A 15,422-nucleotide genomic window follows, 5' to 3' on the forward strand; every position below is an offset into this window, starting at 1 on the left:
GCTGTGAAACGCCTGGAACACAGATCATCAGTCTGGTCTCTTCAGTTACACAGCACTTAAAAACTAAACAAAAAACGCCACAAGATATTCCTTTTCCGTGCTTCAGGAAGGGACACAGCATGGGAGATGAAAACCAAGAGATGCGGGAAAACTACAGCGAGGTAAGGGGGAAATTGTCATTTTCAACACAGTCCCAACATTTGCATCTGATATAAACCGACACCAAGTTGTACTGCGAGATGGACCGGTGGTGTTGCATTGAAATAAAAGTTTACGGGGAAAAACTTAATCTGTGCGGGAGGAATTGAATGTTTTCGCAACTGTAAAACCACAGATCAGAAACAAGTGAAATGTGAAGCAATGGATAAGATATAAAGTGCATTGAACAGCGCCTGAAATGCCAGTGTTGTGGTAAGTGTTAATTCTGGTGGTGTGCCTGTTTGATTACACGTGAGAAGGTGTGTGCGGAAATTGAACTAAATAGAGTTTTTTTGTTGTTATTGAATTTTGCGCGTCGGTTTTTTTTTGTAGGTGGTCGATGCGGACGATAAAAAATCGTTGGTTTTCAACGAGAAGGCGACAGAAGGGCAGAAAGGCAATCTTTCATCAGCCAGCTGCAATTTCATAAACTCTATCATAGGCTCGGGGATCATTGGTAAACACGCTTGCTATTTATTTTAGTCCTACATTCATTAAAAGCCATTCATCCAAACGGTCAGTCATTGACCACCAAGAGTTTGATGTTCAGCAAACAATGTCTCGGAAATTCCAGAATCAATAATGTATACCTTGTTTTTATGAAGGATCCAACTGCTTTGAAGTGAGTGTTGAAAAGGTTTCAGGTGATTGGTGCGATGATGCAGAATGATAAGCTATGTGATTCTTTGAAGAGATCTAAAATCCGAGGACAAATTATTATTCAGTGAGACAGCAATTTTGCCAGAAGTTCCCTAATGAAGGCAGGCGTGGAAATAACAGTAGACAGCAGAGGCTTGTCAGAGACTCGTTAGCAAAATTAAAACCCATGGGAATAAGGGAGCAGTGACTAGAATGGGTACAAAATCGATGAAAGGACAGAAAAGAGAAAGTTGTGCCGAAGGATTGCTTTTCAGACAGGTGCTAAGAATACACTGTGTCATCATGCACCAAACCATTCTAAGGTCTCAAAACCGATCCAATTGTCTTGCTTACCACTTTGCCATTGGACCAAGGTCCCCCCAAGCGGAGACGCTGTGGTAGTCAGCGTGCCCAACGACCGCCTCATATCCCATATTAAAAACAATCACACACAGGCACCTTCCAGTCGTCATCTGTGAAGAAACATGCAGTGATGTTCCCCCGGGGTTAGTATTAAGACCATTGTTACATTTGATATATATTTGCTCGAGTGGTTGGGAAGGGTTTAAACTAAAATGGCAAGGGGATGGGAACATATGTAAAGAGTCAGGGGAGGAGGAAACATGGACACAAAGAAAAGGGGAATAAGAAAAGTGAAAGGCAGAGAAATCAAGGGTCAGAATCAATCTGGGCAACATTGAAAATTAACAGGAACAGGAGAAGAAATGTGAAAAAAGACAAGTCTTACAGCTTTGTGTCTTAACACATCGTGCATTCACAATAGAGTGCATGAATGAACCCTGTAAATAGATATGATATAGTTAGGATTACGGAGACATGGTTGCGGGGTGACCAGGGATGGGGATTGAACATCCAGGAGTATTCAATATTTAGGGGGGACAGACAAAAAGGGAAAGGTGGTGGGGTGGCATTACTGGTTAAAGAGAAAATTAATGCATTAGTGAGGAAGGATATTAGCTCTGAAGATGTTAATCTGTATGGGTAGAGCTGAGAAACACCAAGGGCAAAATCATTCATGGGTGTTGTATACAGACCCCCAAACTGTAGTGGTGATGTTGGGAATGGAATTAAACAGGAAATTAAAGACACATGCAATAAAGAAAAATCTGTAATTATGGATGACTTTAATTTGCATATAGATTGGGCAATTAAAATTAGTAACAATATCATAGAGGAGGAATTCCTGCAGTGTATACGGGATGGATTTCTGGACCAATTGAGGAACCAAGTACAGAACAGGCCATCCTAGACTGTGCATTATGTAATGAGAAGGGGATAATTGGCAATCTACTGTGCAAGGCCCCTTGGGGATGAGTGACCATAATATGATATAAATTTTTTATCATAGTTGATTCTGAGATGAGGATCCTGGATCTAAATAAAGGAAACTACAATGGTATGTGGCACTAGTTGGCTATGTTGGATTGGCGAACATTACTTGAGGGGTGACAGTGAATACGCAATGGCAAACATTCAAAAAGTGCATGGGTGAACTGCAGCAATTGGTCATTCCTGTCTGGCACAAAAATAAAACATGAAAAGTAGCAAAACCTTGGCTTACATGGGAAACTAGAGGTAGTATTAGATCCAAGGAAGAGACATGCAAATTGGCCAATAGGAAACAGCAGACCTGATTTTTGGGAACAGTTTAGAATTCAGCAAAGGAGGACAAAGTGATTGATTAAGAAGGGGAAAATAGAGTATAAAAATAGCGATTTTCATTTTTATTTTCAAGCTTGTCAAATCTGCTGTATATAACTGGGATGTAACCAGCAGAGTTGACAAGGAAGAGCCAGTGGATGTGGTATATTTGGACTTTCAGAAGGCTTTCAACAAAGTCCCACATAATAATAATCACTTATTATCACAAGTAGGCTTCAATTAAGTTACTGTGAAAAGCCCCTAGTCGCCACATTCCGGCGCCTGTTCGGGAAGGCCGGTACGGGAATTGAACCTGCTCTGCTGCCTTATTCTACATTACAAGCCAGCTTTTTAGCCCACTGTGCTAAACCAGCCCCTAAGACATTAGTGTGTAAATTAAAGCACATGAGATTCAAGGTAGTGTATTGTGATGGATAGAAACTGGTTGGCAGACAGGAAACAAAGAGTAGGAATTAACAAATATTTTTTCAAGTGGCAGGCAGTGATTAGTGGGTAGCACAGGTATGGTGCTAGGACCCCAACTATTCACAATAAATATTAATCATTTAAATGAGGGAACTAAATACATAGTTCCAAATTTGCAGATGACACAATGACATATGAGGAGAGTTTGAGTCAGTTAGGATTATATTTGCCGGAGTTTCGAAGAATGAGGGACATCTCATAGAAACCTAGAAAAATCTAACGGGACTAGTCAGGGACTAAATGCAGGAAGGATATTGCCGATGGTGGGGAAGTCCAGAACCAGGGGGTCACAGTCTAAGGATATGGGGCAAACCATTTATGACTAAGATGAGGAGAAATTTCTTCACCCACAGAGTGGTTGGCCTGTGGAATTCGTTATACAAAGTAGTTGAGGCTAAAACATTGTAGGTATGATATTGTAGCCACATTACCCTCGAGCAAGAGCACAACACGGCCGGTCGATCCCGGGAGAGGCCTCTCGCGGGTTTCCTGGCAGCCTTCACGCCTCACTGGATCTACCCAAGTCCCGCGAGGCATCGCAATCTGAAGCATGCCCCAAAGGTACGTGACCAAACGGCATGCGCCTAAGTAGGGTTTAAACCTACTTTGGCGCATTTATGCAATATCTACCGGCCCCCCCAGGGAGGCTGCAGCTAGCCACCGTTCAGTACTGGTTCACACAAACGTGGATCAGGCGGAATAACACCCGGGAGTCTTCCGGGCTATCTGAGGCCCCTGGGTCGTCAGGGATAGTGCAGGATACCTCCCTGGCCCTCCCTTTGGAATGCGGACGCCTTGGCACTGCCACACTGGCACTGCAAAGCCAGTAGGAGCACTTTTTGGGTGCCAGGGTGGCAGTACAAGGGTGCCTGGGTGGCATTGCCAGAGGTCAGGCCAGAGGGGGGCAAGGCCCATGAATGGAGGGTGGAGGGGGGGGTTTGAAAGGTGGGGAGTGCATGCCAGGTAAGGAGGGGCCTCTTGGAGGTTGGTGGTGTGAGGGGTGGGGCCTGTAAGGGGGCATGGGGGTGCCTGAAAAGGGGGATTCCCAGGCACCCCATATCAGGTGTCCTCACTGGGGGGGGGGGGGGGGGGGGGGGATGGTAATGCCCACGTGCGGGGGGGTTGACATTGCCCATGGGTGGGAGTGGAGGGGACCCATAAGCTCACTTAGAGATCAGGGCACCCTTTCAGAATAGTGGGCCGATCTCTGAGTTCAGGTTCCAGGTGCTGAAAAAAACTCTAAGTATGGGCTAAACTGGTGAGAAACTTCCCATGGCCCAAAGATGTGTCTAAGGGCGTGATTCTCCAGTATGATTTCTATCTGTAGTAGCGACCGGGAATTGCTGTGAGCTTCCTGGCACTCAGCCCATCGAGGCCGGCAATGCTATTCAACGTCAATTGGTCCACTTGATGAGGCCTCACGGGCTTCTCACTGCAAATGAAGGCTCGCCAGCTAATTCGCCGGCACCGCGCTCGCCAACCCCCCGCTAACAAGGTTGAGCAGCACTTAAGCAGCATTTGCTCAGCCAACTCCAGCCAGCTCGCAACAATGGCGCCCAGGAGACCGGCCCCAAGATTCGGGGGTGCAGATCTGGGGAGGCTGCTAGACACAGTGGAGGCCATGAAGGATGTCCTGTTTCCTGGAGGGTCAGCCATAGTGCAGCCAGTGCTGCCTGGGACCAGGTGGCGGCTGTGAGTGCTGGGAGTGTGAGCAGGAGGACTGGCATCTAGTGCCAGATAAAGGTCAATGACCTACACCGGGCAGCACGAGTGAGTGGAAATCAAGCCCCCCACCCCTGCCTCCCTCCCTCCCTCCCCACCAAGACCTTTCTGCCCCCATGCGAGCATCCACCCCCAAACGTTCCATGCGACTTGCAACCCCCTCTCCCTTCAACCCCACCCCCCAACACTTCCTTCACACCGCTCCCCCCCGTTCCCACGACTGTGAACTAGGTGTGTGGCTAATGATGCCCTCTCTGCGTCTCCTCTGGAAAAGCTCTCCCACAATCGCCAGGAGAGGACCCAGACTGGCGGAGGTGTGCTGGATATAAGAATCCTCACCACCTTCGAGGAGCGTGCCCTGGAGGTGGCTCAGGTGACCGAGGATAGAGTGGTCACCAACGTGGAGGCTGGGGATGCTGCAGAGGTGAGGAACCAGTGTGACCCAGCAAAAGGACCTGTCAAATGTGAGTTGTTATTGCCTCACTGACTGACCCATCCCTCCCACTGACCACATGTCCATTCTCCCGCAGGTCCTCCAGAAGATAGCGCCAGCCCATCTCAGGTGACTCCCTCTCCAGCCTCCCAGAAGAACACCTGAGAGGAGATCTCCGAGGTAGGCACGATCGACCCGTCACAGCTGTCATTCTCACCCTGCACCAGTGCAGATACACGCACCTCGGTGGGAAATGTTAGTGGACAGGCTTCTGGGGCACAATCTGGGAGCACAACACTGCTGCTGATGTACATCAGGTGGAGGCAGGATCCCCCAGCGAGGTCCCAGCTTGACGCTGAGCCTGAGGAAGAGGTCATCCTGGAACTGATGGAGACGTTAGAGAGCAGCTGGAACACTCAGAGGGAAGTGTCAGTGACACTCTAGCGGGTCCATAGCTGTTTGGAGGAGTCCCAGAGGCTACTGGCGCAGGAGATGTCACCACCAATGCATGGCACCGAGGCCAACACTGGTAGGGTGGCGACGGTAGTGGCGAGCCCGGTGCACCACATTGGCACCATTAGTGAAGGTGTCCTAAGCGTCACGCAGTTGGTGACGGTCATGGCTGAGGATCTCTACAGAATGTCTGCCTCGCTGGCGGTTGTCACCCAACTTGATGAGGTTCTGCGGGGCATGTCCCGGTCTCAGATAGGAATGGCCAAGGCACTGTGGAGCTTGTCCCAGTCGCAGGTGGGCATTGCTGAGGCGCTGAGGAGCATCGCCGAGGGCACCGACAAGATGGTGCAGATCATGGGGAACCGCCAGGGCTGGAAGAGTCAGATGATGCAGGGGCAACTGGGGCTCGAACCTGCTGCCCCATGGGCACCGAGCGGGAAAAGGGGGTGCTGGGTGCCGACCCAAACCCGCCCCATGAGTGGCGAGGGTGGTCACCAACTCTCCCGAGTTCCCCCCACTGACGAGGTCGCATCTGAAAGTCAGCACACTGGACAGGACGGCACAGCTATCCGGCCCCAGAGGACACCCGACAGGGGCATCAAATGCCACGGGACGTGGTAAACAGCTGACTGCCTCCACCTCTGATGTGCATCCTGGGGACACACCGAAACATAGTGGTAGAGCTAGGAGGGCCAGGCACTTCAAGGATCACTGGGGACACTGGGGGAATGGGTAGGTAGAGGGTGAGAGGTGGGGGAGGGGGATCAGCACCATCGGGAGTGTGGGGAATTGTTTACACACAATAAACACCTTTTGTATACAACTAATATAATGCCTCTGTCACTTTCTTCTGCAATGTGGGCCAGCTCCGAAGCCTTGGCCCATCTCTCCAGGCATCTCCCCCTCCCTGTGGCACTCACTCACCCTGTGGCCATGGACATATCCCCGGAGCTGTGTCCCATCCGTTCGGTGTCCAGATGTTGGCTGCTACGTGTGTGATGTTGCCTCCCGCAGTTTTCAAGGACAGGATCCAGACATCAAGGTGTGATTTGGATGCTAGGCATTCGCCAGGGGTCATTCACCAGAGGGCATACGTTTAAGGTCCATGGGGCAAAGTTTTACGCAGAGAGTGGTGAGTGCCTGGAACGCATTACCAGGGGAGGTTGTGGTAGCAGATACATTAATGGCGTTCAAAAGGTTATCTTGACAAACACATGGATAGGATGGGTATAGAGGGTTTTGGCCAAGGTTGGTATCATGATCCATACAGGCTTGGAGGGCCGAAGGGCCTGTTCCTGTGCTGTATTGTTCTTTGTTCTTTAATAATGAGGAATATATATAGAATAATGAAGAATATATTAACTAAATTATGCAATTTAAAAAGGGAGCTTAGAAACCGGTGGTGTATGTACACAGATCTTTGAAGGTAGATGATCAAGTTGAGAATGCTGTTTACTAAACAGATGGGATCTTTGGCTTTCTCAACAGAGGCAGAGATTAAAAAAGCAAGAAGGTTATGGTAAACCTATATAAAACACTAGCTAGGCCTCTAGCTTTAACAAAGGGTCATCTGGACTCGAAACGTTAGTTCTTTTCTCTCCCTACAGATGCTGTCAGGCCTGCTGAGACTTTCCAGCATTTTCTCTTTGGTTTCAGATTCCAGCATCCGCAGTAATTTGCTTTTAACTAGCTAGGCCTCAGTTGGAGCAGTGTGTGTTTAATTTTGGACACCACAGCTGAGGAAAAATTAACCAAAGGCATGAGGAGGAAGCTTTAGTTTTTACACGGCAAGTCTTGTGATAGAGTCAGAGTCAAAGAGATTTACAGCACAGAAAAGGCCTTTGGCCCATTGCATCTACGCGAGTCAAAAACAACCACCCATTTTTCAGCACTTGGCCCATAGCCTTGTGTGCCTTGGCATCACAAGTGCACACCTAAATACTTATTAAATGTTATGAGGGTCTCTGCCTCCGCCACTCTTTCAGGCAGTGAGTTCCAGACTCCCACCATCCTCTGGGTGAAAAAGTTTTTCCTCACATTCCCTCTGAACCTCCTGTCCCTTACCTTAAATCTATGGCCCCTGGTCATTGATCCCTCCACCAAGGAGAAAAGTTTCTTCCTATCCTACCCTCCACACCTATCCTCCACCCCTGCAAAGAACCGGTTCATCCTCGCAACTGTCATGTGGGCCCTGTGCAGCACCTTAAATTGGATGAGGCTTAACCTTGCACATGGCGAGGATGTGTTCACCATCCGCAGGGCTTCCTTCCACAGTCCGGCCCTCACCTCCCCACCCAATGCCTCCCCCCTTTTGCATCTGATCGCCTCCACCGCACCCTCCCTCTCCATCAGCTCTCCACTAATGTCTGCCACTCTCCCCTCCCCAATATCATTTTCAACAACCTATCTAGTAACACTGGACGGCACCTCTCTCCTCAAAAGTCTCTCACCTGCAGGTAGCTGAACCCATTTCCCTTAGACAACTCATACATTTCCTACAGCTTTTCCAACCTGTAAACGTATCCCCTACAAACAAGTCCCTGAAGCACTCTATCCCTACCTGCCACCACCTCCAGAACCTCTCATCCAGCCCCGCTGGCACAAACCTACGATTATCGCATATCGGTGCCCTGGGAGACATACCTTCCAACCCGAAATGTTGCCTGCATTGGTTGCAGACTCACAACGCTGAGACCACCGCCGGGTTCACGGAATACTGGGCCGGCGAGAATGGGAAGGGCGCCAACAACAGTGCCCTCAGACTCGTCCTGCTACACAACACTGTTTCCATCCGCTCCCAAACCGACCCCTCTTCCACTGCCCATTTCCTGGCCATTGCGATGTTCACAGCCTAATAATTCAGCAAAACGCGGCAGTGCCAGCTCCCCCCCCCCCCCCCCCCCCCCCCACCACCACACACACACACACACACACACACACACTCCAAAGGCTCTCTCCTCACCCGGCGGAGTTTTCCCCGCCCACACGAACCTTGAAAGTTATCTCATTCACCTTCCTAAAAAGGGACTTGGGAACAAAGGTGGGGAGGTTCTGGAACACGAACAGGAACGTGGGCAGCACCGTCATTTTAACCGTCTGCACCTGCCGAGCCAACAACAATGGCCCCACATCCCACCTCTTAAAGTCTGATTTCATACCCTCCACAGTCGTGCCAAATTCAATTTATGTAGATGGGCCCAGCTCCATGCCACCTGTATCCCGAGATACTGAAAGCTTATGCCCACCATCCAGAACGGCAACTCCTGTCGCCCCTCTCCAGCCCTCTGGCATTAAGTGGGAACACCTCTCTTTTCCCCATGTTCAATTTATACCCCGAGAAACGGCCAAATTCCTTCAGGATCTCCATAACCCTATCAAAGCTCCCCACCGGGTCCGAGATACATAGCAGAAGTTCATCTGCATACAAAACTCTGTGCTCAACCCCTCCCCTCTCCAACCACTCAATGTCCTGGGTGCCATGACCAATAGCTCTATCACCAGAGCAAAAAGCAGCGGGGAGAGAGGGTACCCCATCTCATCCCCTGCTTCAACCTGAAGTACGTCCTGTTTGTCCAGAATGAGCCATCAACGCCCTATACAGCAGCCGAACCCAATCCATGAAACCCTGACCCAACCAAAAATGGCCCGGCATCTCCAACATATATGCCCACTCACCCAATCGAAAGCCTTCTCTGCATCCATTGCCACCACCACTTCTACCTCCTGCCCCTCCGAGGGTATCATGATACTATTGAGAAGCCTACACACATTTGTCGACAGCTGCTGTCCCTTCACAAACCTCGTCTGGTCCTCTCCTATCATCCCCAGCACACAGTCCTCTATCTGCGATACTAACACCTTCTCGAGCAACTTCGCATCCATATTTAACAGCACGATGGGTGGTACGACCCACACTGCTCCAGCTCCTTATCCATCTTTAAAATCAACTAAATGAACGCCTGCTACAATATGGGGGAGAAGCACCTCCCTTGCCCTTCACTCATTGTACATCCCCACAAGCAGGCGCCCCAGCTCCACACCAAACATCTCATAGAATTTGGCTGGGAGCCTATCAGGCCCCGGGCTTTCCCCGCCTGCATCAAACCTACACAGTCCATCACCTCCTTAAGCCCAATTAGGGCACCCAACCCCTGCAGCTTCTCCTCCTCCACTTTCGGGAACTCTAGCCCATCCAAGGATCGCCTCATACCCTCCTCCCAGGCAAAGGCTCTGACTCAAACAACTTTTTGTAAAAGGCCTCAAATACCCCATTCTGGGTCTGCCACAACCTTGCCTCTCTCATTCCTCACCCCTCATCCGCCAACAATCCCACATCCAACCTCCACTGCGGCCGCTGGGCCTCCCCTGTGCCACCTGAAAACCCACCCAGTGTGGAGAGTGGCCAGAGACCACGATCGCCAAATACTCCGAATCGGCCACACTCGCTAACAGCGCCTTATCCACAACAAAAAGTCAATCCAGGATTACACCCGTTGCACATGCGAAAAATAAGAAACCGTCTTCACCCTCGGCCTTCCAAATAGCCTCTCTATACAGTCCATGAGCCCTCTCAACTCCCTCGCCACAGCCGAAACTTTCAGCGACCTGGGACACGTCCGGTCCAGCCTCGGATCCCGGATGTGTTAAAATCAGCCAGTGTGTGTCCAGGTCTGGAATCTTCCCTAACACTGGCCTCAAAAAAGCCCACGTCATCCCAATTTGGGGCATAAACATTCAGCAGGCCAACAAACGTCCCCTCCAGCTCCCCACTAACCATCACATATCTGCCCCCAGGTCCGCTACAACCTCGAAGGCCACCTTGTTGTTGACCAGCACCGGCAGCTCCCCCCCCGATCTTCATGTCCAATCCCGAGTGGAATGTAGTGATTTGTATATCTGTTGGTATGTAAAGGGTTAACAACTGTTATCATAGTGTTAGAAAACCACTGGATGGCAGCACTAGATCCATATATATAAACTCTTCGAACCAGGAGTGACTAGGCAGCAGAGTGTTAGATGTAGCTTAGTTGGCAAGTGTAGTTAAATTTAATTAATACTTCTTCTGATTTACTTTATCATTATCTCTGATTGTGAAGAGTGAATTAACTCATTAGTATTTATATTTGTTATTCATTAAATGTTATTTGCTTTACATTGAAGACTAATAGTTTCATTAAACTACAACCACCAAACCATTCTGGAAGTAAGCATAGAGTAACGATGCATTGCAATCACGTAATGTAACATGGAACACCTGCTCCACCCATCTCTTCCTCAGCCTCATCTGATCCCCCAGCTTCAGGTGTTTCTCCTGGTGAAACACAACATCCGCCTTCAAACTCCTCCAGTGAGCGAAAACACACAACTGTTTAGCCGGCCCAGTCAACCCCTGCATGTTTCATGTAATCAACTGGGTCGGGGGGGTGGGGGGCACATTGCCCCCCTTCCCTGCTGATCAGCCATAACCCTTCTTTAGCCAGCCCCCCCTGGCCCGCATCTCGCACTCTTTCGGGCTCACCCCAAGATATCTGCCGTGATCCCTCCCTAACTGTGGTGATATGTCTCTGGGCTATATCATAGTTGGATGGTGTCCGACCTCCAACCAGCAGGTGGCGGTACAGACACATCATGCGGTCTCGAAAACAAGTTATGTGACCTGTAACTCGGATATAAAAGGAGACACATCGGCCAGCCATCTTCAGAAGAGGATTGAGAGGGTAATAAGACTTACATGAGAGTGGTCAGTGCCAGGTGCAAGATCCCGAGGAGAAGTTAGCAGACTCCATGAAATGAAATGAAAATGAAAATTGCTTATTGTCACAAGTAGGCTTCAAATGAAGTTACTGTGAAAAGCCCTGTAGCACCATCGATCACACACGAGGCGAGACGTAGAGAACTTCAATCGAGGCTTTATTGAGCAGACTTGTTCCCCAGCAGCTCAGTCACAGAATGCAGCTGCGGGGAGTAAACCGGGTTCTTATACCCCGCCTATCTGGGTGGAGCCCAGTAGGTGGCAGATCCAATCGGGACCCAGCATTTGTCCTCCAATAGCTCCTCGGCATTCATGGTGTACCGTATTACCCCTAATACATACCACCACATTCTCCCCTTGTTAAAAAAGAACCCGGCGGGGTGGTGGGTGGTATGGTGGTCGGGGTTTACAGGGTCGGTACCTTAACCATTGAACTATATACAATCATGCCGCTTTTACTGGGCCACTGAATTATTCACATTTTACCCGATTAGCAGCGTTAACTATTTACAACAATGCCGCTTTACTGGGCCACTGAATTATATACATCTTAAGTCGACTTGATGAGTCGAGATGGTGCTCTGGTCGCCCTCTCCAATTGTCTCAGCCCGGGTGGTGGTGGTGGTGGTGCTGGCTCGGGTCCGGTCGACTCTGGGAGCATCGCGCTGTCCCTCTCTGTTTCCTTACTCCTGGGCGGGCCTGGGAGGAGAACCGATCCCCCCGGGAAGGGGGTGGCTGTGGGGTGCACCGGCGGGAGTGAGGGGGTGGTGATTGGTGTTGGGGGGGGTGTGGGGAGCTCCGGCGGGCGCCAGGTCCCGCAGAGAGACCGTGTCCTGTCGGCCGTCTGGGAATGCCACGTGGGCGTACTGCGGGTTGGCGTGGAGTAGATGTACCTTTTCCACCAGTGGGTCTGATTTGTGCGCCCGCACATGTTTCCGGAGCAGGATGGGTCCCGGGGCTGTCAGCCAGGTCGGAAGTGACGTTCCAGAAGCGGACTTCCTAGGGAAGACCAGGAGGCGCTTGTGAGGCGTTTGGTTCGTGGTGGTGCACAGCTGGGACCGGATAGAATGAAGGGCATCCGGGAGGATTTCCTGCCAGTGGGAAGTTGGGAGACTCCTAGACCGTAGGGCCAGTAGGAAGGTCTTCCAGACCGTTCCGTTCTCCCTCCCCCGTTCCCCCGGGGGTTGTAGCTGTCCCTCGTCCTGCTCGAGGCTATGCCCTTGCTGAGCAGGAATTGACGCAGCTCGTCACTCATGAAGGAGGACCCCCTATCGCTATGGATGTAGGCAGGGAAACCGAACAGGGTAAAGATGGTGCAGAGGGCTTGAATGACCATGGCCACGGTCATGTCGGGGCAGGGGATGGCGAAGGGGAAACGGGAATATTCGTCAACGACGTTAAGAAAGTACGTGTTGCGATCGGTGGAGGGGAGGGGGCCTTTGAAATCCAGACTGAGGCGTTCAAAGGGACGGGAAGCCTTTATCAGGTGCGCTCTATCTGGCCTGAAAAAATGCAGTTTGCATTCTGCGCAGATTTGGCAGTTCCTGGTGACTGTTCGGACGTCCTCAACGGAGTACGGGAGGTTGCGGGCCTTTATGAAGTGGTAGAAGCGAGTGACCCCTGGGTGGCAGAGGTCCTCGTGGAGGGCTTGGAGAAGGTCCACTTGTGCGTTGGCACATGTGCCTCGAGATAGGGCATCGGACGGCTCGTTCAGCTTTCCGGGACGGTACAAGATCTCATAATTGAAGGTGGAAAGTTCGATCCTCCACCGCAAGATCTTGTCGTTCTTTATCTTGCCCCGCTGTGCATTATCGAACATGAAGGCTACTGACCGTTGGTCAGTGAGGAGAGTGAATCTCCTACTGGCCAGGTAATGCCTCCAATGTCGCACAGCTTCCACTATGGCTTGGGCCTCCTTTTCTACTGAGGAGTGGCGAATTTCTGAAGCGTGGAGGGTCCGGGAGAAAAAGGCCACGGGTCAGAATCATAGAATTTACAGTGCAGAAGGAGGCCATTCAGCCCATCGAGTCTGCACCGGCTCTTGGAAAGAGCACCCTACCCAAGGTCAACACCGCCACCCTATCCCCATAACCCAGTAACCCCACCCAACACTAAGGGCAATTTTGGACACTGAGGGCAATTTATCATGGCCAATCCACTTAACCCGCACATCTTTGGACTGTGGGAGGAAACCGGAGCACCCGGAGGAAACCCACGCACACACGGGGAGGATGTGCAGACTCCGCACAGACAATGACCCAAGCCAGAATCGAACCTGGGACCCTGGAGCTGTGAAGCAATTGTGCTATCCACAAGGCTACCGTGCTGCCCGCTTGGTTGAGAGAGGTCGCCAGAGCTACGTCGGATGCGTCGCTCTCGACTTGGAAGGGGAGGGACTCGGCGATGGTGCGCATCATGGCCTATGCGATATCCGCTTTGATGCGGCTGAAGGCCTGGCGGGCCTCTGTCGACAGGGGAAAAGTAGTGGACTGGATTAGTGGGCGGGCCTTGTCTGCGTACTGGGGAACCCGCTGGGCGTAATAAGAAAAGAAGCCCATGCAGCGTTTCAGGGCTTTGGCACAGTGGGGGAGAGGGAACTCCATGAGGGGGCGCATGCGTTCGGGGTCGGGGCCTATCACTCCATTACGCATTACGTAGCCCAAGATGGCTAGACGGTCAGTGCTAAACACGCATTTTTCCTCGTTGTAAGTGAGGTTGAGGGCGTTAGCGGTCTGGAGGAATTTGCGGAGGTTGGCGTCGTGGTCCTGCTGGTCATGGCCGCAGATGGTAACGTTGTCGAGGTACGGGAACGTGGCCCGTAAACCGTGCTGGTCAACCATTCGGTCCATCTCCCGTTGGAAGACCGAGACTCCGTTCGTGACGCTGAATGGAACCCTTAAGAAGTGGTATAGCCGCCCGTCTGCCTCAAAGGCAGTGTACTTGCGGTCACCGGGGCGAATGGGGAGCTGGTGGTAGGCGGACTTAAGGTCCATGGTGGAGAAGACCTTGTACTGTGCAATCCGATTGACCATGTTGGATATGCGGGGAAGAGGGTACACATCTAGCTGCGTGTACCTGTTGATGGTCTGACTGTAGTCTACGACCATCCTCTGCTTCTCCCCTGTCTTCACAACTACCACCTGAGCTCTCCAGGGACTTTTGCTGGCCTGGATTATGCCTTCCTTCAGCAGCCGCTGGACTTCGGACCTGATAAACGTCCGATCCTGGGTGCTGTACCTAGTGGCGACGGGTTTGCAATCCGGGATGAGGTTCGCAAACAAGGAGGGCGGTTCGACCTTGAGTGTCGCGAGGCCGCAGATAGTCAGTGGAGGTATAGGGCTGCCAAATTTAAATGTTAAGCTCTGGAGGTTGCATTGGAAGTCCAACCCCAGGAGGGTGGGAGCGCAGAGGTGGGGAAGGACGTACAGCCGGTAATTTTTGAACTCACTCCCCTGCACCGTTAGGTTTGCGATGCAGAACGCTTTGATTGCAACGGAGTGGGACCCCGCCACCAGGAAAATGTTTTTGGGTGCTTGGCCGAATTACAAGGGAACAGCGTCTTACCGTGTCCGGATGAATAAAACTCTCCGTGCACCCCGAATCGATCAAACACGGCGTCTCGTGCCCATTCACCAGCACCTTTGTCGTTGTCGTCTGGAGCGTCCGGGGCCGTGACTGGTCGAGTGTCACCGATGCCAAACGTGGTTGGTGCATCAGATCGTTGTCTTCAGGCAGTGTGGAGCCGTCCACGCTGGGGTCCTTGCCTGTCAGCCAATATGGCGGTGTCCATGGATCGCACGCTGCCGGGGGTGGACAAAATGGCCGCTCCCATGGGTCGCACACAGCCGGGGGTGGACAAAATGGCCGCTCCCATGGATCGCACGTGGCCCGTGGGTAGGAAGATGGCGGCGCCCGTCTCCCCCTCGTGGTGTCCGGGGTCCAAAATGGTGGCACCCGTTGGCCGCCCGTGGGTCGCTGGGGGGGTTGAGCCCGTGGTCCCTTTTCTTCCCCGGAGATAGCGGCGACCCCACGGGACTGGCACACCGCTGTGTAGTGCCCCTTTTTGCCGCAGCTTTT

The 15,422-nt window shown here is 51.5% G+C and overlaps 1 protein-coding gene across 3 annotated transcripts in view; it reads left to right on the top strand.

The window, feature by feature from the left end:
* slc38a11 (solute carrier family 38 member 11) overlaps positions 1-15,422 on the top strand; it is a 239,926-nt gene continuing 224,504 nt past the window's right edge. For all 3 annotated transcript variants that reach the window (XM_072474017.1, XM_072474034.1, XM_072474024.1), the window contains exons 1-2: positions 1-161; positions 532-655. In XM_072474017.1, coding sequence (XP_072330118.1) covers positions 120-161; positions 532-655 — 166 coding nt within the window. In that variant the 5' untranslated portion in view covers positions 1-119. The remainder of the gene's footprint in view (positions 162-531; positions 656-15,422) is intronic.

Source organism: Scyliorhinus torazame, chromosome 2, assembly GCF_047496885.1.
Source record: "Scyliorhinus torazame isolate Kashiwa2021f chromosome 2, sScyTor2.1, whole genome shotgun sequence".
NCBI classification, from domain to species: Eukaryota; Metazoa; Chordata; class Chondrichthyes; order Carcharhiniformes; family Scyliorhinidae; genus Scyliorhinus; species Scyliorhinus torazame.